The sequence below is a fragment of the Podarcis vaucheri genome (assembly GCF_965113315.1).
Source record: "Podarcis vaucheri genome assembly, chromosome: 13".
NCBI lineage: Eukaryota > Metazoa > Chordata > Lepidosauria > Squamata > Lacertidae > Podarcis > Podarcis vaucheri.
Window position 1 is genome coordinate 3,854,218 of NC_138751.1, and position 23,449 is coordinate 3,877,666.

General features: G+C 45.9%; 1 protein-coding gene and 1 long non-coding RNA gene across 2 annotated transcripts in view; one reads left to right on the forward strand and one right to left on the reverse strand.

The window, feature by feature from the left end:
• Positions 1-23,449, forward strand: part of LOC309518154 — a 214,594-nt gene that overhangs the window by 128,859 nt on the left and 62,286 nt on the right. The window lies entirely within an intron of this gene.
• ACADVL (acyl-CoA dehydrogenase very long chain) overlaps positions 5,768-23,449 on the reverse strand; it is a 31,969-nt gene continuing 14,287 nt past the window's right edge. The window contains exons 8-20 of the mRNA XM_082197669.1: positions 23,043-23,172; positions 20,962-21,087; positions 20,154-20,352; positions 19,362-19,466; positions 18,283-18,369; positions 18,006-18,068; positions 16,194-16,295; positions 13,384-13,481; positions 11,474-11,546; positions 10,405-10,477; positions 8,946-9,018; positions 8,423-8,498; positions 5,768-7,730 (exon numbers count right to left, since the gene is read on the reverse strand). Of these exons, the coding sequence (XP_082053795.1) occupies positions 7,593-7,730; positions 8,423-8,498; positions 8,946-9,018; positions 10,405-10,477; positions 11,474-11,546; positions 13,384-13,481; positions 16,194-16,295; positions 18,006-18,068; positions 18,283-18,369; positions 19,362-19,466; positions 20,154-20,352; positions 20,962-21,087; positions 23,043-23,172 (1,343 nt within the window). The 3' untranslated portion in view covers positions 5,768-7,592. The remainder of the gene's footprint in view (positions 7,731-8,422; positions 8,499-8,945; positions 9,019-10,404; positions 10,478-11,473; positions 11,547-13,383; positions 13,482-16,193; positions 16,296-18,005; positions 18,069-18,282; positions 18,370-19,361; positions 19,467-20,153; positions 20,353-20,961; positions 21,088-23,042; positions 23,173-23,449) is intronic.

Here is a 23,449-nt window from a genome sequence, read left to right on the forward strand (position 1 = left end):
CCTAGCCAAAGAACTCCACACTTTTGCAGTGGTGTCAGGCCAACAAGTGAAGTTTGCCAAATCTGAGGCAATGTGTTTCAACACTCCCTCATATCCAAAAATATATAAAATAAAGATAAAACTCCGTTGTACCAAATTCAGATACCTAGGGGTTCAAATATCCAGAAACCTCAACAAATTATACCTCCATAATTAAAAATCCCCGTGGCGACAAATTAACAAAGACCTGAGGCGATGGAACAATACTAACTTCACTCTCTCAGATAAAATAGCCACGATCAAAATGATCACCCTTCCAAAATTAACCTGCCCATTCTCAACCCTTCCATTCCACCAAACCATCTTAGTATGTGGCCGAACAAATTACAACCACTCATTTTATCGTACAAAACTTAAAGAACAGGTCTCAACTACTTGCTCTTCTCAACCTCAGACTGAGGATGGGGAATTCACAATATAGAATACTACTATCTTGGCAACCAAACACGCATCATAACATACATGACAATAAAGATATTATTATTATTATTATTATTATTATTATTATTATTATTGGAGACAGTTGGATCAGTTGGAGTTAGATACAATTGAAAACACGCCTGCTGCATATCCCTTCCTCCAAAACAAGCTGGAAAAAACCTCCCACCAACACTAAATAGGTTCACACTATCCATTTTTAAGGCATGGAAAGAAAAAGTAGGCATATTGTCCCCAACCCCACTAATAAACCAATCTCCTTGGTTTATCACCCATTATTCCATCACATCACGCAGCACAAAGGCTAAATCACCTAGCAGACATTTATTTACAAGAATAAAACTTTTATTGACGCAAAAAATTAGAAACAAAAAAAATACAAAGTTTATTAGTGATTGGAATAAATTTATGGCATATATTGAAGGAAACTATAGAAACTTAAAAACTACTGCAGGTTTGATATAAATCTTATGACGCGCAAACCATAACAACTCTTAGCTGCAGAAAAAAGAAAGAATTTGTGATTAAGAAGCCTGAAATCGGGAGGGAAGGAGGTCAACAGGTGTGGAGAGAAAAGATTTAATCATGTAAAGATATAAAGATTCAAGGAATAAGACAAGGAACTGTAATGGAAATTGATGTTATTTTTGTGTTATGTATGGATATTTTTTCTTTTTTTCCTTTTTTCCTTTTTCTGTAACTGTTGTTTTGTTTTTTTCTTTTGGTTATCTAAGTGAAATTTAGTAAAAAAAAACAAAAAAAAACCTTTTATTGAAATGGAAGGGGCTCCGTTTCTCCTGCCGCTTCGCTGAAGGGGCACTGAGCAGAGAGGGGGAGAATGCTTTCCCCCCCCCTGTTCTCCCCCTCCTATGGTCCGGTGCATCCTATAGAGCGAAAAATACGGTAATTTCCTTCAGAACAGCTCAAAAATGTATTTTTTCCCCCCAGAGATTTTGCAAAAGAAGTTCAACGACTTCAGTCAAAACTGGAAAAAAAGCTCAACGAAAAGGATTTTCACTTTTTAAAATGTGGCAACCCTACAGAACTCTGAGGAGCGAAGGAAATGCTCTGCACAGTTTTCTGTAAACTTGCTTATAACATCCTGTTCACCAACTCTTGGGCTAAGAGTTTTTTAGAGTTTGAATGCTACAAACTAAGTTGTTACTTGCAATGAGGAACAACCCACCAGCTACGTCCTTTCTCCAATGTTTTTAATATTGCTTTTTATTTTAAAAAATGTGTCGTTATTTCGTTGCTTGTCACTAGGGCTCCTTGGAGAGGAAAAGCAGGACAGAAATAGATCGAACAACATAATTGCTCTCTTCACCGTAAGCAACAGGTCACACTAATGGTAGGACCAGCCTTCCCTACTATCTAAGGATGTCTGGACTACAACTCCCATCAGCCCCAGCCAACATGGGAGCCGTAGTACAAAACATCTGGAGCGGACCAGCTTGGGGGATGAAGGCTGGTAAGACACACATGACACATTATGTGCATATATGCCACTGCTAGTTAACTGCAAAATCACACAACATTTTCACCAATCTTCATTACAGGCAAAACATTTCGTATCATCTCAAGCACAGGTGTTTTTAAATGGAACCAGTTTGCGCACATTCAGATGTTGCCGAGAGTCACCGCAGGCACAATCCACAAGGGAGGGCAGCGACTCCATCAGTCCTGCAAGGATTTCACCCAGTCCTTTTTTTCTAATAAAAAATCTTTAGGAGCACTCTCATTTTGACTCAAGAAAATCACCATTTTATAGTTCAAATTGGGGGAAATAAATACAGTAAATGGACAAAAGTACAAAATGTTTAGGGGTGTGCATACCCCTGCATACCCCCAGAAAAAAGCAGTGATTTCACCTGCCCCCAGATCAGCTGTCTGAGCGAAGGTATCTGCTGTTGTGGCAGCCCTGCCCTCATGCCCCCCCCCAATATATCAGCACCCGCTGTTTTCCCAGGTTTCACTAGGGGTGGGGTGCGAAGGAATTCTTTAAGGGAGGATTTCCTCTTCAAGATGCCCAGAATATGCATAGCAAGAACTACTGGTATATGACCCCATTATAAGAACCAGGACTGCTATCTGAGCTTGCTTTTCCCCTCCTCCCTCCCCAACTTTTTTGCCTTGTGTGTTGCGTCTTGCAGATTGCAAGCTTGCAGGCAGGAAGTGCCTTTCTTCTGGTTTTGTACACTACTGTAGGAACCTTTTGGCGGAAGGTTTATAACTGTTCTACAGAAATATGGAAGTCTCAATTTCTCACAGCTTACCAAGGTCAAGGATGCATCATGCACCTGGCAATAGCCGCAAAGACACTGCAGCACGTGGACTTATTCTTGTTCATCCTGAGGCCCCTAAAGCTGTATCCATTGCTGGAGACAGAGCCCTGGGGGAACAAGGCTCCTTTAGCCTACTCCAGAGCAGTGGACATTCTTAAAATTATAAATATGCTCCCTCCACTCTAGTGCATTCAGGCCTATACAAATTGGCTAGGGATGTAAGAAGCTGACTAGCAGTGACTCTCCATAGTTTCAGACATGGAATTTTTCCCTGCCCTACCTGGAGATATTGCTGGGGACGGAATCTGGGATCTTCTGCATGCAAAGTGGATCTTCTGGCACTGAGCTACAGCCCTTTGGGATGTTTTGAGTTAGCCCAGAGTCCTAGGACAAGTTTCTATTGTCATGGTTCAGCCTCAGGACATGCAAAGTAATCAAGAAGAGCATTTCTGCACATGTGCAGTTTGTATTCCTTTGGCCTTGGTTAAGGGAAGCCTTATTCCCCTCAGCAAGAAGGTACACAAGCCTCCTCATTTAAAATAAATAGATTAGGGATAGGAAATAGGCATTTATTCATGCATATTCTGGAAATGCATTGCATCAGCCTGGAAGGAGGTCCCTTCCAAATCTACAATTCTATGAAATGTGGCTGCATTGCTTTGCTGCACAATGCGTAACACACAGACACACTTCACCCGTTCTGTTCACACAGTGTTCCCAAGTCAATTGGATCAGAGTCTCACTTCTGCCTGATCCTTGTTGGATCAGTCCAATAGATCCTGTTCCACCATCCTGTTCTCACAGCAGCCAACCAGATGCCTGGAGGGAAACCCGCAAGCAGGATCCAAACACAAGAGCTCTCTCCCCTTCTGAGGCTTCCAGCAACTGCTATTCAGAAGCCTCAGAAAATAAATGGACAATGTGGCCAGTGTAAGAATGCCTCTGTTCCTCATTCCATGTACAGTCTTGCACGGTGCACAACAGCACCTCAGCGCTATCCAAATTATGGATCCCTGCAACACAAACATACTCAAAACAAGTGCTCAGACACCCCAAAGCACATGCACACACAGGGAAACATAAGAAGCTGCTCTAAACAGACTATTTGCCTATCTAACTCAGTATTCATCTTAAAAAGCAGAGACATCACCTTGCCAACAAAGGTCCGTATAGTAAAAGCCATGGTTTTCCCAGTAGTGATGTATGGAAGTGAGAGCTGGACCATAAAGAAGGCTGATCGCCGAAGAATGGATGCTTTTGAATTCTGGTGCTGGAGGAGACTCTTGAGAGTCCCATGGACTGCAAGAAGATCCAACCTCTCCATTCTGAAGGAAATCAGCCCTGAGTGCTCACTGGAAGGACAGATCCTGAAGCTGAGGCTCCAGTACTTTGGCCACCTCATAAGAAGAGAAGACTCCCTGGAAAAGACCCTGATGTTGGGAAAGATGGAGGGCACAAGGAGAAGGGGACAACGGAGGACGAGATGGTGGGACAGTGTTCTCAAAGCTATGAACATGAGTTTGACCAAACTGCGGGAGGCAGTGGAAGACAGGAGTGCCTGGCGTGCTCTGGTCCAGGGGGTCATGAAGAGTTGGACACGATGAAACGACTAAACAACAACAACAACTCAGTATTGTCTACACTGACTGGCAGTGCATCTCCAGGGTTTCAGGCAGGGGAAGATCCCAGCCCTATCTGGGATGCTCTGCATGCACTACAGATACTCTACCACTGGGCTACGACCCCTTCCCAGAAGTGATACCATTTTCACAGGGCAAACACCTCTCAGTTGCAAACATCCCAGAAGACACAGACTCAACCCCTCGCCCACTCTTCAGTGAATTAACTGAGTGCAAGAGATATAAAACTATATCATGCAAAGTCCTTGGACCATGCAGTACTGCCTACAGACGCAGTGACAGTGGTTTCAAGCAGCTTTCCCTAGCCCTACCTGGAGATGCCTGGGACATTCTGCATGCAGAGCAGGAGCTCAACCACTGACACATTTCCCAATATATTTTTCTGTATGGCTTTTCAACTTGACATGTTGCCAGGGCAAACTAATACGGTTATTCATAATTCATCTCATAGGAACACAGGAATTTGCTTTATACCACATCAGATCACGGAGGTCTATCTAATTCCATATTGTCCACACTGACTAGCAGAGGCTCCCCTGGATTTCAGCCCTAACTGGAAACACCATTTGGGACTGAACCTGGGACCTTCCGGCAATCCGGCCTGCAAAGGGGATGCTCCACCACGGAGTAACTCTGCCACCAGCCTGCTCCATACCCCTTATAAGAGGCAAGCTTAGGGTTGCTGTTTCAATCAACAAACCCGCAGTGCCAAAATGGGCAGCAGAATGACCAGCTCTCTCTCAGCCCAGACTAAGAGCGGTGAAATAGCGCGGCCACCCTGCATTAGCTGATCACCCTTGGGCAGGATTTCTCCCTGCACCTTTTAGCCTAAGAGGAAGTGTGTGCGTAACCGTGCACAAAACAGGAACTGGAAAACGGATTAAAGATTTATAGCCCTAGAATGGAGAAACCACCCTTCCCCTCAAGCCAGCACCCTGAATACGTTCCACGGGAGAGGGGCGCATTCACCAAAAGGAATAAAAACAAATGACAGGACGGCCCTCTTACCTTGCCTTTTCACTGGCATCTCGGAGGCAGTTTGTACATGTACAACCTTAATCTCCTAATCTCTCTCCCAAACAGCTGCCAGCTTAAAAGATTTGCAGGAGAGATTGCAAACTCTACCCCCTCCCCAAGGGCATTCTGGGAGATGTAGTATTGGTCAGGCCCCTTTTGAAGCCTGCAGCTCGACACATCCCAGATCATAAAAAGTCAGGCGAAAGTTTCACGAAAGGCTTGAGATCCAGCAAAATACTCAGGCTCTGGAATTGTTTTCAAAAGGGAGGTTGCTTTAAAAATGTCACAGCCGAGAGTTCCTTTTAGACATTTTTGTAACGTGACAAGTTACATCAAGCATACACCAGGTCAGTTTCACATGTTTAATAACACTGTTCATAAAACACTTACAATCAGATGGCATCCATAAGTGGGAATGTTGACAACAATCATTAGTACAGCAGATCCAAAAGGGAAAAAAGTTGCTTGGGATGGCCCACTCCCCCAACATTACATTTCAACTGTGGCAACTTCAGATCCCCCCCCTTCAAATGACTTGGGCGACATCAGACTTAAATCCAAAGACTCTTACTTCCAACAACTGCCAAACTCCAACCCAATTTTGGCTGAGAAAGAGAGGTAAGCAGTTAACGTGAGCGCTGGGAGGCCAAGATGTGTATGTTATACAACCAAAAATGCAAGCGTTGGCATTCTGGGTGGGATGAGGGCACTTCTGCTACTTATTTTACAATCCTTTCCCCCAATGGCTCAAATCCCTTCCAGGAACGTCACAGAAACTGCCCAGTTGGCAAGATGTGTTTTCCTCTGCCACTATAAACGTTCCCCAGCCCTTTTTCTGTAAAAAGCCTTGCAGACTGGGTACTAAAACCCCATGCTCTGCTCTCCGATGTGCTGCCTTCCTCTAATTTGCTGCGTGTGTGTCAGCGACTATTTTTAAATCAACACTTGGAAGAGTCAAGACGGATAAAAGGAAATTCTCATTTAACCTAAGTTAAACTGCAGAGTTCGTTCCCACAAGGAGGTAGCAGGTGGCCACAAACTACGATGGCTTTACAGGAGGACAAGAAAAACTCCTGGAGGTAAAGGCTATCAAACGGCTGCTAGCCACAAAGGTTTATATTCTATCTACATGCACGGTTGGAGGCAGCTGCTGGGAGTCACAAAATGGGGCCAGCACTGCTGTTGCATTCAGGCCCTGCCTGCTGGGGCACCTGGCTGGCCACCGTGAGAAAAGGACATTGGACTAGATGGGCCATTGGCCTGATCCAGCAACCAGGCTCTTCTTATGCTCTAACTGCACCGTTGGAGGCAGTATGCTTTGTTGGGAATCACAAGTGGCAAAAGCATGTTTGCATTCAGCTTCTGCTTCTGGGACTCCCACAGGGGAACTTGGTTGGCTGCTGTGAGAACAGGACGTTGGATTAGGTGGGCCTGATCCAGCCGCAGGGCTCTTCCGATGTCAACATGTGCATTACACTGGACAGCTTCTCTGAAAAATCTATCCCACTTCAGCAGCTCTCCAGATTTGTCGATGCAATTTAATAGGTTTTTTTTCTCCCGCAGAAAATACAGCAATCAGAGGCAGAGGGCTTTATACACGGCGCTGATTTATAGCTAAACTTTCCAACTCAAGTGGCTCGTGAATTCTGGGACGCCAATGAAATAGGCCAAGCAGCTGGATTTAGGAGTCTGGTCCCCTTTTGCAATTCAGAGAATTCTGACCTCAGAATTTATGATAATTGCACTGGGGACAGGAGAAGAGTCTTCGCTAAGGTCACGGTGCGCATGCGTGGAGGGGAAGATCTGCCACACTCTCAAAGGAAGCCAAATACAGAATTCAAATGAAAGCCTCTCCCCACTCCTTCAAAATTCGACCTACTACTTGAGCACAAGAATAGCTGAGATCCCTGCATTGCAGGGGGTTGGACTGGATGACCTTCTGGGTACCTTCCAACTCTTCTGAGATCATACTCTAGTCTTCACGTACCCTGCCAAAACGCACAGGAGTCCATTAAGGCATTTATAAAGCAAAGAGGTATATTTCTCTTGGGAGGGGGAATGAGCTCCGGACGGTTGACCCCTCCTTTCTGAATCTGCAGGCTCTAATCGTTACATCTCTTAGGGTGGGGGCAAAGAGGGTGTAGGAGGCAACTCCAGGAACAGCTGGCGTGCCTCAGATGCCCAGAGGGTTGTGAGAAACCACCCCTTCGTTTTCCACCAACGCCTTGGAGATGCCCCGGAGGTTCCTGAAGAAGTGGCGCGTGTTGTCGGAGCGCAGGGAGGTCAGGTTCTGAGTGATGCGGTTGTAGGCCTGAGTGGGGGAAGAGAGAGAGATGGAGCATAAAAATGGTGGAGGTCTCAGCACATAGTACCAAGTCTCCACTCTCTTTGATGCGCCACACACACCTTTGCTTAAAGTAATTATTGTGCCTCAGGGTTTGTTTTTTTCTTCCTCCTTCCGGACCCATTTTCCTTTTGTGCTATGACTTTTTGATGATGATAATAATAATAATAATAATAATAATAATAATAATAATAATAATAATTTATTATTTATACCCCAGCCACTCTGGGCGGCTCCCAACAGAATTAAAAGCACAATAAAACATAAACATTAAAAACTTCCCTAAACAGGGCTGCCTTCAGATGTCTTCTAAAAGTCAGATAGTTGTTTATTGACATCTGGTGGGAGGGCGTTCCACAGGGCAGGTGCCACTACTGAGAAGGCCCTCTGCCTGGTTCCCTGTAACCTCACTTCTCACAGGGAGGGAGCGAGACAGGCACTGCCTTATAGTTTACATTCATAAGCCACTCAAAAGGTCATCCAAGAGTGGGATTTTTAAAAAAATGCTTTAAATAAATGAGTAATACAATCACAGCCCCAAGAGTGAAGCATGCACCACTGATTTCTGGGCAGAGATCACTTAAAACCGGGAGCCACGTTTGGGTCTAAATAACACAACGGCTGTTCTCATGCAAAGCAAAAACAGGGGAACTCCTTACCTCAATGCACCAGGTGTCGCAAAGCATCTTCTCATGCTGGGCTGTGGGTTCTCCAAGCTCCAGGGACCGGGATGCCCTACCAGAGAAAGACAGAAAAGGCATGAGAATTTGTTTTGGGGAGGGGAGAAAACTGACCCCAGAGCTCCGCAGAAAGAAGCTTTCTTGAAGGCTGAGATTCCTGCGTCACAGGGGGTTGGACTAGATGACCCTTGGGTCCCTTCCAAGTCTACCATTCTAAGATTTTAGGACATGGCCTGCCAATGGGATCTGGGGTGGGGGACTTATCCTCGGGGCAACCAGAAGAGGGGAAGGGCCATAGCTCAGTGGGGGAGCATATCTGACTGCATGCAAAAGATTCCAGGTCCAATCCTTCATGGCATTGCCAGTGAGGGCTGGTAGAGACTTCCCACCAGAAACTCGGGAAAGCTGCCGTTTCCAAGTCAAGGTGGACAATAGAAATGAATCAGTGGGTGTGACTCAGTATACAAGGCAACTTGCTATGTTCCTGGAAAATACGCCTTACCTGGAGAGCACCACAACCATGCCGTACAAATCAATTGCACTGTCAGCGATGCGTTTCAACACGAATTGTTCATCTGGGATTTGTGGGAAGGGGGGAGAAGAGCAGAGAGAGAGAAAATAGATACCAGCAGTTATACCAGGAAGCCAGAGAGGGATGGATGGAGATAAGCACAGCAAAAAAACAACAACCAAGAGATCCAAGTTCCCAGGATCCTGTTCCCAATAGTGGGCAGCTGGGTTCTCTTAAGAAGCCACCTCATTCCTGCTGCTCCTGCAAGGAGTCCATGAAACTAACAGCTCCTCTCCAGTTGCTTACCCTCAATATTTGATAAAAATGCTACTGAATACCAGTTTCTGGAAACCTCAGGAGGGGAGCTTTTGTGCCCAGATCCTGCTTGCAGACATCCAAAAGGCATCTGGTTGGAAGTCCGCAGGCAGGCCCTGGGTGCATCAGGGTGACCACTGTGAAAACAGGATGCTGGCCAAAGTGGGCCTTGTGGTCTGATCCAGCCGACGGGCTGTCATTATGCTCCAGCCCCCACTGCACCCCTGCAAGTGTAGCTAAAGAATCTTGGGTTGTTCATCTCTTTTGCGCTTTAATTTAATGGGATTAAAACTAGCTTTGATGACAGATTTATAGAACCCCTTAAAAAGGTGTGGGAACTGGATATTGGAACACAAATTCTTTGCAGGGATTGGGGGGGAAATGTTTCCAGTATTCTTAGGGGAAACTCCTTAAAATTACTACACAGGTGGTATTGCACTCCTCTGTAAATGTCAAAAATGTTTTCTTCTGTATCATCTAATTGTTGTAGGGGTTGCAATAGACTTGGCAAACTTTTCATTTGTGGTGGAAACTTCAGTTGGTGCAAGATTTTTGGAATATAATTTTGACCGAAATGATAAATATCACTAAAGAAACAATACTGCATGTTGTCCAAAATTAACATTACTGAATATTTTTGAAATATACTGTAAAAAGAACTGATCTAATATATGATCCTGGCAGCATGAATAGTAATTGCAACTCAATGGGAAACTGCCCCAAATCTTACACTGGAAACTTGGCACTACTCATTCACAGCTATCATAAAGAAAATTATGCGTAATTTTGAGATTTTGACAAGGACTAGAACCTACAGACCCCTTTTATATGGTTTGCCATCCCTTTATGACATATACAACGGAACCACCATTTCCAAGGCAATCTGGAACTCTGTTTGATGAACTGATAAATGTTGATAGTCTTCACTTGGACTTTGTTATCTTAACTCATGTGCAACTGCATTCATTGTACGTGCCTATTTTACAGTTTTGCTTTTCCACCTTTTCATCTTTGCCCTGTTGTCATCATTGTTCTCTCTGGTTCACATACATTATCAAATGAAGTAATAATTTGAAAAAAGTAACCGAAAGAGCACAGATGGTGCCATTTTGGCTATTAAAAAACACACACTCACCAATAATCTTTTTGCCGTGTTTCAGAATCTTCTCTTCTACAACAGCACCAAAAAGATCGATCGCCCGTACTGCCTAAAAAGAAGGAAGAGGTTGAGAATATGGCAGAGGAGGCAACTAAAAGTTTCCCTCTCTCTATCAGACACGCCCCCCCTCACAATTCCAAACACATTTGTCAAAATATAGATAAAATCCACAGGTTTTGTTTTGTTTTTTAAATAAGAATACATGTCTGAATATGACTAACTCTCTCCAGTTTAGTGCTTTGTTTATTTAGCAAGATAAAATTGCGGGAACCTTTTGGAAAAAGTGTATTTCTGAGGTTTGATGGCTCATAACACCACTTTTTTTAAAATAATACCATAAAATTATCTTCATCTGAATGTAGCCAATGAACTTGAGTGTTTAGAGAGCCAATCAGGTGTTATGAGCCATCAAACATTGGAAACAAACTTTTTCCAGAAGGCTTCCACAATTCTGGCTGCTAGTGTATACTGCTGGGGGGGGGGGATCTCTATGCAGTTTATAAAGTACAGTATTCATCAAAATTAGATGCGTAAGCAAGGCAAAAAGAGAGAGAGGGGTAAATTTGCATTTTATTACACTGGTTTTGCCAATGTTCCTTCAGAACCTGTTTCAACATGCTTGCAACTTGCTCTCTAGTATTCATCCTCAAAAATCAATGTAAACCCTCGCCCCACCCAAAAAACCCCATGTCATTTGGAAAGTGGAATGTAAATCTGTGCAATAAAAAAAGTACAAAATAAATCCTGCTTGGCTCTTCAAAAGGCAAGTGGAGAGCTAGTGTGGCGTAGGATGCCGGGTTAGGACCTGGGTAAGATCAGGGTTCGAATCCCTGCTCAGCCGCGAACCTCACAGGCTAACCTTAGGGGCCCAAGTCACTGCCTCTCTCAGCCTAACCTTCATCACAGGGTTGCTGTGGGATTCAAAGTGAGGAGGAGGAGAACTACCCTGAGCAAACTGGAGGAGGAAAAGTTGGGATAATGATGCAATCGATCAAAGTGCAGAGGATCCCAAAAGATCAGCTGGGTTTGAAAGGCCACCACTTACCCGCTCACCGCTCGAGTCCAGACTTGGGTGCACTACGGACTTCAAGGTTATCCCCGTTCCTAAACCGGCTTTCCTGGAAGGGGCAGGAGGAAGACAAAGAGGGCATGATTCTTAGGGCAAGAGAAGGTATAGAAAAAAGGAGAGCCCTTAAAATAAAATGCTTTCAGAACAGTGCCTATCAGGAAGGGGGAACAGAGACACACAATGAGAGAATGACTCAAACCAGGACTCCAGACAGGCTTACAAAAATCATGAATGATGTGGACAGAGAGAGAGAAATGGTTCTCTTTCCTCCATCTACTGAAAACTCAAGGTTGGTTCGGCAGAAGGTAGCCGGCGTTTATAAGGACGACAAAAGGGCGGTTGCGAGTTTATTTGTTTCGGTCATGCAACACATGACTAACATATGGAACTCACTGCCACAAGGCGGAAGGGGCAGCTGCCACCTGTCCAGATTGCTTTGAGAGAAAATGAAGAAAAAAGAGAGGAGAGCATTAAAACAGATTCACTGGATGAGGAGAGGAGGAGGAGAAGGTGATGAAAGCTGAATGTGGGGCTTTCCATATTCAGAGGCAACGTAACTTCCAGTGCCCAGATAGCCAAGGCCTGAAGAATCATGGAGTTGGAAGGTCCCAAGGAGTCATCTAGTTTAACCCCCTGAAAAGCAGGAATCACAGCTAAATGGGGGGGGGGGAACCATTTTATGGCCACATCTTCTCATACGCATCCTCCGGGGTGGCAGGGGGAGAGAGAGATAAATGGTCAAATTAGGTCACATTACTTCATTTCATTTACTTAAACAGCCCTGGTCAGGTCTGCTAAAAATCCCATTTGTTATATAAATTGGGGGCAAGGCATTGCCATGGAAACGGGATAGCAGGAGAAAGGTGATAGCCAGCCTGACAAAAGGGGGCGGGCAGGCCTTTCTTCCCCACTGTCCCCTGGCTGGAGGGGATGTCACTCGAGGTGTCTGCATGTGTGAAAGAGAACAACTGACTTGACAGCTTTTGCAGTCACAGAGGGGGGGAGCTAACAGCATTTCGGGGGGGGGGGCTGGTCACGTCCCCCAGAATCTGGTGGGAAGGCATCAAACTTGGACACCTAAGTTAAGAGTTGCAGCTTCTCTGCCTATTCTCCCCTGGATACAGTTGTAATTAAAACTGTATGCCACAAAGAATCTGCAGCTATTGTTGTCGTTTATTTAATAAAATTTACAGTGGTACAGAGGTCCATACTTAACCTGAAACTGTTCTTAACCTGAAGCACCACTTTAGCTAATGGGGCCTCCTGCTGCTGCCGCGCCGCCGGAGCACGATTTCTGTTCTCATCCTGAAGCAAAGTTCTTAACCTGAAGCACTATTTCTGGGTTAGCGGAGTCTGTAACCTGAAGCGTATGTAACCCGAGGTACCACTGTATACACCGCCTGACAGGAAAAAGCCCTCAAAAAGCTCTTACAAAAAAGGAATTTTAAAAATCAAGGGAGAAAAATTAACAAGAAGGGGTCGATATTGGGGGAAAGGCAATCACTTAAGTACTTGGGTCCCAAGCCATTTACGGCTTTAGAAGCTAGCATTTCCACCTTGAACTGGGCTTGCCAGCTGACTGGCACCCAGCCCTGTGCTTTTAAAAAAATGGCAGTCCATGGTCCCATCATGTTGCCCCTTAGCAGCCCCATTCTGAGCTAGCTGCAGTCCATCTCCAAGGGCAGCCCCATGTAGAGTGCATTGGAGTAGACCAAATGGTAGATCACTAGCCTCCAGTGGCCTCGTTCAAAGGAAACCACCCCAGGGTGCACTGCTGGAACCCCGAAACATATTCCCGCTCAGGGATGGGGATATGAACAACAATTGCATGGCTTTAATTCTGTCGTATGCCCACCCGCACCCCACATCCCTTGGGGGATCCATACCTGCGGACTCGCTTCCCAACCTCGCTGACGATGAGCCCAGCGTTTCCAAGAGGATTCTTGATGGCGCGCTGCAACCCGCGGAGCTCGTTCCCGGCGTTCTGGGGTAGGGACAGAGGAGAGGTCAGCAAAAGGGAGTGGTTATATTGAAAAGTCAGGTGGATTCTGAATTGAAGAAAATGTTCCAACTAACATTTGTAAAAAAGCCTGAAGCATTTCTGTTAGGGATTGTAGGAAAAGACCTGCCAAGGAAATTGAAGAACATATTTATGTATGCGACAACAGTGGCAAGAGTCTCAACAGCACAAGGATGGAAGAATGAAGAAATCCCGACAAAAGAACGGTGGCAAGAGAAACTGATGGACTATGCGGAATTGGCGAAACTGACACACAAACTGCGTGATAAGGGCAACTGTGATTTCAAAGAATGGGAACCTTTAGCAAAGTACTTAAAGAAACAATAAACTGAATTAGACTCCTTTGCAGGTTTTGAATAAACATACACAAATTTATTATGGATTATATAAAGACAGATAATTTAAGGACCTTTACAATTTTATAATATGCAGAGAATAACATGGGCTGAAAAACCATAGAGAGGAGCTGAGGGAAGTCCGAGTAGGGGACGGGAGGGTTGTTTTTCTTTCCTTTTTTCCTTTTTTCTTGTGAGGGGGAAGGGAAAAATTGGTGGCAGGAAATCAGGATGATATGTTTTCGATAAAGTGTTATGCTGAGATTTTGAATAAAAACAATTTTTTTAAAAAAGTCAGGTGGATTTCAGGCTTTGAGGGCTCGTAAAAAGGTAGCAAAAATGTGTCTAGACTACTGTGACACGCTCTAGATAAGGCATCCCTTGGTGATGGCTCAGAAACACCACTTGGTCCAGAATAGCGAAGCTCCCCAGAATACGTGTGTGAGATCATAACAAAGCTTATTCTGCAGGATCTGGCTGCCTTTATGTTACCAGGCCCAATTTAAGATGCTAATGCGGATGGGGACACTCGTTAATATTTATTGCACTGATATGCCACCTTGGAGGAGACTCTTGAGAGTCCCATGGACTGCAAGAAGATCAAACCTCTCCATCCTGAAGGAAATCAGCCCTGAGTGCTCACTGAAAGGACAGATCCTGAAGCTGAAGCTCCAAGACTTTGGCCACCTCATGAGAAGAGAAGACTCCCTGGAAAAGACCCTGATGTTGGGGAAGATGGAGGGCACAAGGAGAAGGGGACGACGGAGAACGAGATGGTGGGACAGTGTTCTCGAAGAGACCAGCATGAGTTTGACCAAACTGTGGGAGGCAGTGGAAGACAGGAGTGCCTGGCGTGTTCTGGTTCAGGGGGTCACGAAGAGTCGGACATGACTAAACGACTCAACAACAAGAACATGCCACCTTCTCTCCAAGGAACTCAAGGCGGCACTGACACGCTTTCCCCCACCCTCACCGAATGCCCACAACAACCCTGTGTAGTAGGCACAGTTGACAGGCAGTGACAGTGGGGGTTTTTGTGTGCCCGTGTTCATTTCCAGGAAGCGGCTCTGGTTCCAGGAACTGTGGCAGCATTTGAACGCGTGGTTGCAAAAAGCAGATATAAAAACAAGCAAAACAAATTTTCAATTTGAACGGCAAAATTAACCTGCGGAACTTACAGCCACAGGATGTGGCTTCCAAAGATGATTAAGCCACACTCACGGACGGACGGAGATGTCTGTGAACAGCTATTAGTCACAGCTTAAACACTAGCCAACGGGGAGCTGCAAGGTTGTATCGTAAGAAATCCACTTTAGCTTTTACTGCTTTGGATATTAATTTCTGTAAGATGCTGTTTATTTTATAAAGGAGAGTGTGGTGTCTCTCTCTCTCTCTCTCTCTATATATATATATATATATTTAAAAAAATCAACCAAACAAGCAGAGAGAGAGAGAGAGAGAGTAGCTGCCCTCACGCCCTGCCTGTAGGTCTGTCTCCCTGAGGCATCAGGCGCGGCTCCTCTGCAAAGACGGACACTGGAATAGGTGGGCCTTATTATTATTCTTATTAAGAAGAAACTCAATACAAAAAGTTAATAAAGATTGGATAACTTCTAAAGAAATAACCTCCTGGCAGACATAGAATGAATCATGGAAAAAAAGAACGTATATAATAAGATCAGTTGGAAGAAATGGAAACTAAAATAATGATAATGAAATGCGTATAGTTTAACAAAATGTAAAATAGCACAATGAAAAGAATCAGGAGTTAGTGTCAAGGGTGTGTTTGGTGTGCTTATGTTGTAATATGTGTAGTGTGTACTGGATGTGTTGTATGTACTGTCTAAGTTAAATGTTATTAATACAGTCATACCTCGGGTTACAGAGGTATGCATTTTTTTCGGACGAGCCGAAACCTGGAAGTGCCGGAACGGATGGTGGTCGTGCATGCGCAGAAGCGCTAAATCGCGCTTTGCACATGCACAGAAGCGCCAAATCGCAACCCGCACATGCGCAGACGCACCACTGCAGGCTGTGAACACTGTGGGTTGCAAACGTGCCACCCGCACGGATCACGTTCGCAACCCGAGTGTCCACTGTAATGTGCAAAAAACTGTTCTTAATTGATGTATAATAAAGTTTATTTAATTTTTTTTTTTAAAGGAATAGATGGGCCTTAGGCCTGATCCAACAGGGCTCTTTCAATGTTCTCATCAATGGCTGAAAGCCACAGGGGCAACACAAAAGCTCCGCCTCCCACCTTAAAAAACACTGCGCTCTTTCCTCTCTTCCTCCTCCTCCCCAGATTCTGAACCACAGACACACATTCCCAACAACCCACCTGAAATCCATTGAGCGCGACAAACAGCCGCAGGATGTCATTGGTTCCCTCAAAGATCCGGAAAACTCTCAAGTCTCGCAGCACACGTTCCACTCCGGCATCCTGCAGCAGAGCGGGAAGAGAAGGAGAGGAGGGTCAAGGTGGACAGATTCAGGATTCCCCCAGCGGTTCTGACCTTAACATGGGGGGCTTTCAATCCAAGGGTGTGGATGGCCCAGAGTCCTGGGCAAGGCAAGTTCAAAATCAAGAGCCTGAGCATGAACAGGACAGATTCAGGACGAGATGAAGGAAAGAGAGTTCCTTCACGCAGTGCATAAACTCTGGAACTCCCTGCCACAAGATGGCCACCAACCTAGATGGCTTTGAAAGAGGATGGAGGAGAGGGTTGTATATGTTGTGCCTCCACAGTCAGAAGCAGCCATGCTTTTGAATCCCAGTAATCATACCCAGCCTTTGTCCATCTCCTATTTGGGGGCAGGAGGTTGCTTTTGGCTTAGAGTTGCAAGGCCAGATTTCATTCATTTCAGAAAGGAAAATCTGGGGCTGAGCCACAAAGGCCAAGTTTTGGAAGGATTTCAGTCCTGGCAACCCGGACTGCTGGTTTTCCAAGTCTTGGGGAAAACACACACACAGGGAGAAACAAATTCAAGGTGTCCCAGAGAACTTGAGATTAGTTTCCTCACCACTTGGTTTAATTTTATTTCAGGTACAAATACAGGTCAGGAATGTCAGGTCCCGTGGGTTCATGCAAATATCTGGATTTAGCATCGCTTAGAGTTATCTTTTGTCTCCCTTTCAAAATAATTTGTAGTTGAAATTACAACCCAACCTCTCTCTCCTTTGCCTATTCCTTGATTTCTTATCAATTCAGTAAATTACAAAGCCGTGTTGTCATTTCTTCTCTTTGTATTTTTCTGCCTGTTGTTATTTTATTTATTTCATAAATTTATACAGGGCTTGATTGTCTAAAAAATAAAATAAACAACCTCACAGCGGTACACAAAGAGAATAAAACAAAAAGTAGCAGTAAAAGCTCGTCCTTAAAAGCACTCAGAAGATTAAATCAGCAATAAAATGAAAGCAGATTAAACACCAATGTTCTACGTGTCTGGGCAGGCTTGTCCAAAGAAAAATGTTTTTAGCAGGCGATGAAAAGATGTCAACAGGCAGAGAGTTCCTGCGCGTAGGTGCTGCCACGCTAAAAAAATTGATATTTTTTTTATGAATGAGGAATGGGTATCATTTTGGCACCTGGAATACTGCCAGTTCCATAGATCAAAGTGGTCAAATGGGCATAGAGGTGGTACGACAATCTTTCAGGTATTTCATAGAATCATAGAATCCTAGAGTTGGAAGAGACCACAAGGGTCATCGAGTCCAACCCCCTGCCAAGCAGGAAACACCATCAGAGCACTCCTGACATATGGTTGTCAAGCCTCTGCTTAAAGACCTCCAAAGCAGGAGACTCCACCACACTCCTTGGCAGCAAATTCCACTGTCAAACAGCTCTTACTGTCAGGAAGTTCTTCCTAATGTTTAGGTGGAAACTTCTTTCTTGTAGTTTGGATCCATTGCTCCGTGTCCGCTTCTCTGGAGCAGCAGAAAACAACCTTTCCCCCCCTCCTCTATGTGACATCCTTTTATATCTTTGAACATGGCTATCATATTTGCTTGCCGTTATTAAAAAAAAGGGGGGAATCATTTTGGAAAGGGAAAGGGAATGAAAACCTGGAACTACGAACACTGTGGATGACAACTGGTGGTTTTGGACAAGGTGGTGGTGGAAGAAGAGATTTCTCCCAGTTGACTCACCTTCATGAATCCCATTCCGCCCATGACCTGGATGCACTCGTCTGCAACAGTCCAAGCGGCCTCCTGGGCAAGACAAAAGGGAAAGGGGGGGAAATGACTCTGTCTTCTCAGGCTGTAAAATGGGCGCACTGAAACACCAACAGCAGCAGCCGCCGCTAAGGGAGATGGTCAAAACAGAGGGACTTTGCCCGTTAAAAGAGGGGTGCAGCCCAACAGGTGACCGACAGACAAGGGGGCAAGGCCACCTTCCCCATCTCAAACCAGGCCCCTTTCTCACCGAGCCAAAGATTTTGCTGATGGCCGCCTCAATCTGGAAGTCGGTCGCTCCTTGGTCCATATTCGCACTGATCATGTATGCCATGGACTGCAGGGAAGAGGAAAAGAGCCAAGGGAGTGAGATTCTGCTTCAGGGGTCAGCAAACTTTTCCAGCAGGGGGCCGGTCCACTGTCTCTCAGACCTTGTGGGGGGCTGGACTATATTTTTGGGGGGAGGAGGGGGAAATGAACAAATAACCCAGAGATGCATTTTAAATAAAAGCACACGTTCTACTCATGTAAAAACACCAGGCCGGCCCCACAAATACAGTGGTACCTCAGATTAAGTACTTAATTCATTCCGGAGGTCCGTTCTTAACCTGAAACTGTTCTTAATCTGAAGCACCACTTTAGCTAATGGGGTCTCCTGCTGCCGCCGTTGCTCCGCCGGAGCCAGATTTCTGTTCTGAAGCAAAGTTCTTAACCTGAAGCACTATTTCTGGGTTAGTGGAGTGTGTAACCTGAAGTGTATGTAACCCGAGGTACCACTGTAAGCCAAAGATGCATTTTAAAGAAAAGGGCACATTTCTACTCATGTAAAAACACGCTGATTCCCAGACCATCCGCAGGCCGGATTTAGAAGGCGACTGGGCCGGATCCGGCCTCCGGGCCTTAGTTTGCCTACCCACGCTCTGCTCCATCACTGTTTTGAAAAAGTCTGCGTCGTAACAGGATGCGCTGAAACTAACAGCTTCTGGGTGCGTCCTGTTAATTTCACCTCTCAGTTTACAACCCTTTGGGGTATTCAGTTGCACTCATCCCCGCCCCCCCGGTTGGCCACTGTGAGAACATGAAACTGGGCTAGATGGGCTTTGGCCTGATCTCACTGCAGGGATCCTCCTGACGTTCTTCTCAAGTTCCTAGTCCTTAAGAAGCAAAGATTTAAAGGCGCGTTGCCAGGCTGGGGGAAGGTGGTGGGTCAGGACGGGCTGCAGTAGGGGAGCTTTGGTGCTGAGCAGTGCGCTTTTTCAGCACGCCACAGCAGTTGGCGCATCGCTGCCCCAACCCCATGTGTCAGATCACTTTCGCCTTTGCGCTCACCTCTGTCACATATTGTAGAACTGCCATGCGAGCCAGTTTCTCCTGAATTCCCTCGAAGTTGTGGATTTTGTCTCCAAACTGGGTCCTGTTTGCTGCGTAGTTCACCTTTTTGGATAATAATAATATTATTATTAATAATAATACTAATAATACTAATAATAATATATTTATACCCTGCCCTCCCCGGCCAAGTCCTGGCTCAGGACACCTAACACTGAATATAAATATAGTAAAAACATTAAAAAAAACCAGTGGATTAAAATATAAGTTAGAATACAGTTTAAAATGCAGCTTAAAATGAAGCCTCATTTTAGTGGTAGCCTATAGATCAAAGCCATAAGGGGTAAAGGTAAAGGGATGCCTGACCATTAGGTCCAGTCGTGGCTGACTCTGGGGTTGCGGCGCTCATCTCGCTTTACTGGCCGAGGGAGCCGGCGTACAGCTTCCGGGTCATGTGGCCAGCATGACTAAGCCGCTTCTGGCGAACCAGAGCAGCGCACGGAAACGCCATTTCCCTTCCTACCGGAGCGGTACCTATTGATCTACTTGCACTTTGACGTGCTTTTGAACTGCTAGGTTGGCAGGAGCAGGGACTGAGCAACGGGAGCTCACTCCGTCGCGGGGATTTGAACCGCCAACCTTCTGATTGGCAAATCCTAGGCTCTGTGGTTTAACCCACAGCGCCACCTGCGTCTCCTAGCAGATATAAGAACACGCTAAAACATCAAGCATTAAAAAAATTGGAAAAGGGGGGGTCCCTTTCCAACTCAACAAACCAAAGGTTTCACTCACCGCTTTGCTGATCAGCCCCCGCATGGTGCCGGCCGTGGCAGCAGCCATGCCAAACCGCCCGTTGTTCAGGATATTCATGGCTACCTTGAACCCAGAGCCAGGGGCCCCTATGACATTCTCGACAGGGACACGGCACCCGTCAAAGTGGACCTCGGCCGTGTTGGATGCCTTGATGCCCATCTTCTTCTCTGGGGGTCCGCTGGAGAGGGGCGAGATAAATATCATATTTTTCTGTGTATAACACGCCCCTGTGTATAAGACGACCCCTATTTTGGGGGGCTCCAAATTAAAAAAATGTGGGGAGATTGCCCAGAGCTGTTAAAACTTTTTTGGAGGGGGATGATTGGCCAGAGTTGCTGAGCTTTTGGGGGGGATTGCCAGTTCCCCCCTATGCACTATCCATGTATAAGACAATCCCCAATTTTAAACTTAAAAAATAGGAAAAAAATACAGTCTTGTACAAGGAAAAATACAGTCAATGGGTTTTAACCTTTAAATGCCTGCAGGAAATTTTTCTACGTCGCCAAGCACTGACAATTAAGGAAGCATCTTCCTGTAATAAGTTAGTGGAGAGTTCCCAATTTTAAATGTTCACATACGTATCATTTGCAGGCATTCTTGTAAATTCCTTGTTTTTTAAATGCAGAAGCTTCCAAGTTCAATCTCCAGTGAGCAGAGTCAGGAATCTCTCCTCCTGTGCGTGGCCTAAGAATCTGGAGAGCAGCTGAGAGCCAGAGCAGGCAATACTGGCCCGGGTAGAGGAATAAGCCGAAGCTGGAGTGAGGTGGCTTGCTCCGATCCTACTCACCGCGTGACGCCCCCAAAGGCCCGCTCCACTATGAAGGCCGTGATCTTGTCCTTCACTTCCCCAGTCGCCTCGTCCCTTATCTTCGTTTTTGCGAAAACGGTGAATATATCCGCAAGGCCGCCGTTGCTGCAAGAGATTTGCCAGTCAGGATTCGCCGGGGGGGGGGGTTGGCACTCGTAACTGCAGGACCACAGGCAAGCCTCCAAGCTCACATTTGAAGGTCTATATTAATATACCGTATTTTTCGCTCTATGGTACGCACTTTTTCCCCTCCAAAAATTAAGGAGAAATGTGTGTGCGTCCTATGGAGCGAATGCAGGCTCCTGGGCTTCAGCGATAGCAACGCGAAGCCTCCGAAGCACAGAGGGAGCGCTCTGGAGGCTTTGCATTGCTATCACTGAAGCCTGGAGAGCGAGAGGGGTCGGTGCGCACTGACCTCTCTGGCTCTCCAGGCTTCAGGGATAGCCGCCTGAAGCCTTCGGATTGCAGCACGAGTTCCTGCTGTGCTCGGAGGCTTCGGGTTCCTTTTGCTGACTCTCCCGGCTTCAGCAGAGAGGGAGAGCTGCGCAGTGCCCCTTCAGCCAAGCGGGAGGAGAAATGGAACGGGCTCCATTTCTCCTGCCGCTTCACTGAAGGGGCGCTGAGCAGAGAGGGGGAGAATGTTTTTTCTTGTTGTAAAACAAGGTGCGTCCTGTGGTCAGGTGCATCCTGTAGAGCGAAAAATACTGGGGGGGGGATTCATCCAAAAATAATAATAAAGGTAAAGGTAAAGGTACCCCTGCCCGAATGGGCCAGTCTTGACAGACTGTGGGGTTTGTGCGCCCATCTCACATTTATTGGCCGGGGGCCAGCGCTGTCCGGGGACACTTCCGGGTCACGTGGCCAGCGTGACATCGCTGCTCTGGCGAGCCAGAGCCGCACACGGAACGCCGTTTACCTTCCCGCTGGTAAGCGGTACCTATTTATCTACTTGCACCCAGGGGTGCTTTCGAACTGCTAGGTGGGCAGGCGCTGGGACCGAACAACGGGAGCGCACCCCGCCGCGGGGATTCGAACCGCCGACCTTTCGATCGGCAAGCCCTAGGCGTTGAGGCTTTAGCCCACAGCGCCACCCGCATCCCTTTATTTAAATAATAAAATAATAATACAGGTCAGTAAATATATGTGTGTGTGTGTGTGTCTTAATACACATACACACATTGAGATAGATAGATCAATAGATATATAGATACAGTGGTGCCTCGCAAGACGAAAAGAATCCGTTCTGTGATTCTCTTCGTCTAGCGGTTTTTTCGGCTTGCGAAGCAAGCCCATTGACAGATTAGCGGATTAGCGCTATTAGCGGCTTTTAGCGGCTTATCTGCTGATCAGATCAGCTGATAAGCGGCTTAGCGGCTTAGAAAAAGGGGGGGGAAGGAAAAAACCCCGCAGGAACTCGCAAGACATTTTCGTCTTGCGAAGCAAGCCCATAGGAGATTCGTTTTGCGAAGCACCTCCAAAACGGAAAACTCTTTCGTCTAGCGAGTTTTCCGTCTTGCGAGGCATTCATCTTGCGGGGCACCACTGTATAGATATAGATACAGATACAGATACAGATACAGATACAGATACAGATACAGATATAGATATAGATATAGATATAGATATATAGATATAAAAACACATTCCTTTTTAACCAGGCCTTTGGTCGACCTGATCAACATCCCATACCCTTTTAAAATGTGGCTCTTTTGGGGGGCTGTATTATTGGGTCATTGCTTTTATTTTAATTTTTCACACTGTGATCTTTTTATGTGAACCTCCCTGAGACCTCTGGGTATAGGGCGGTATATATATTCAATAAATAATAATAGTAGTAGTAGTAGTAATATATGATCAAAAGCGGCAGTATAAAAATTATTCAAAATATACTGAGGAAGGGGGTGTTTTCCAACGAGAAGTGCGGCAGGTTCAAGGCTCTTTCTTGTGAAACCTCTGCTCCAAGGTGGGTGGCAAACACTCCCCCCCCACCCTGCCCCAATCCGTGCCTCCTCCTCCTCCTCCTCCACCTACCCACCCACCCAGGCTGGCCCCCAACTCACCTGATCCAAATCTTGCTCCCGTTGAGAGTGTAGTAAGTGCCGCAGGGGCTGATCTCAGCTGTGGATCGGATGGACGCTGCGTCCGAGCCGCTAGTGGGTTCCGTCAGGCAGTACGCAGCAATGGTCTCACCTAGAGGGTTTTAGTTTATTTTATTTTTAAAAAGGGGGGTCGTCATGGGAAGACAGAGGCACCCAAAATACACACAGCCACCTTTGCCTACAAGGTCTGAAGCGGCTTCCAAGTTTTGTGCAATATAAGCATGCCTCAACCCTCGTGATCCAAATAACAGAACCCGGATGGGAAAGAAGAAAAAATCCCGACCAGGGAAGAACGACAAACCAAGTTGATGGACTAGCCGAAATGGCCAAATTAACTGGAAAGCTCAGGAACCAAGAAGATAAGAACT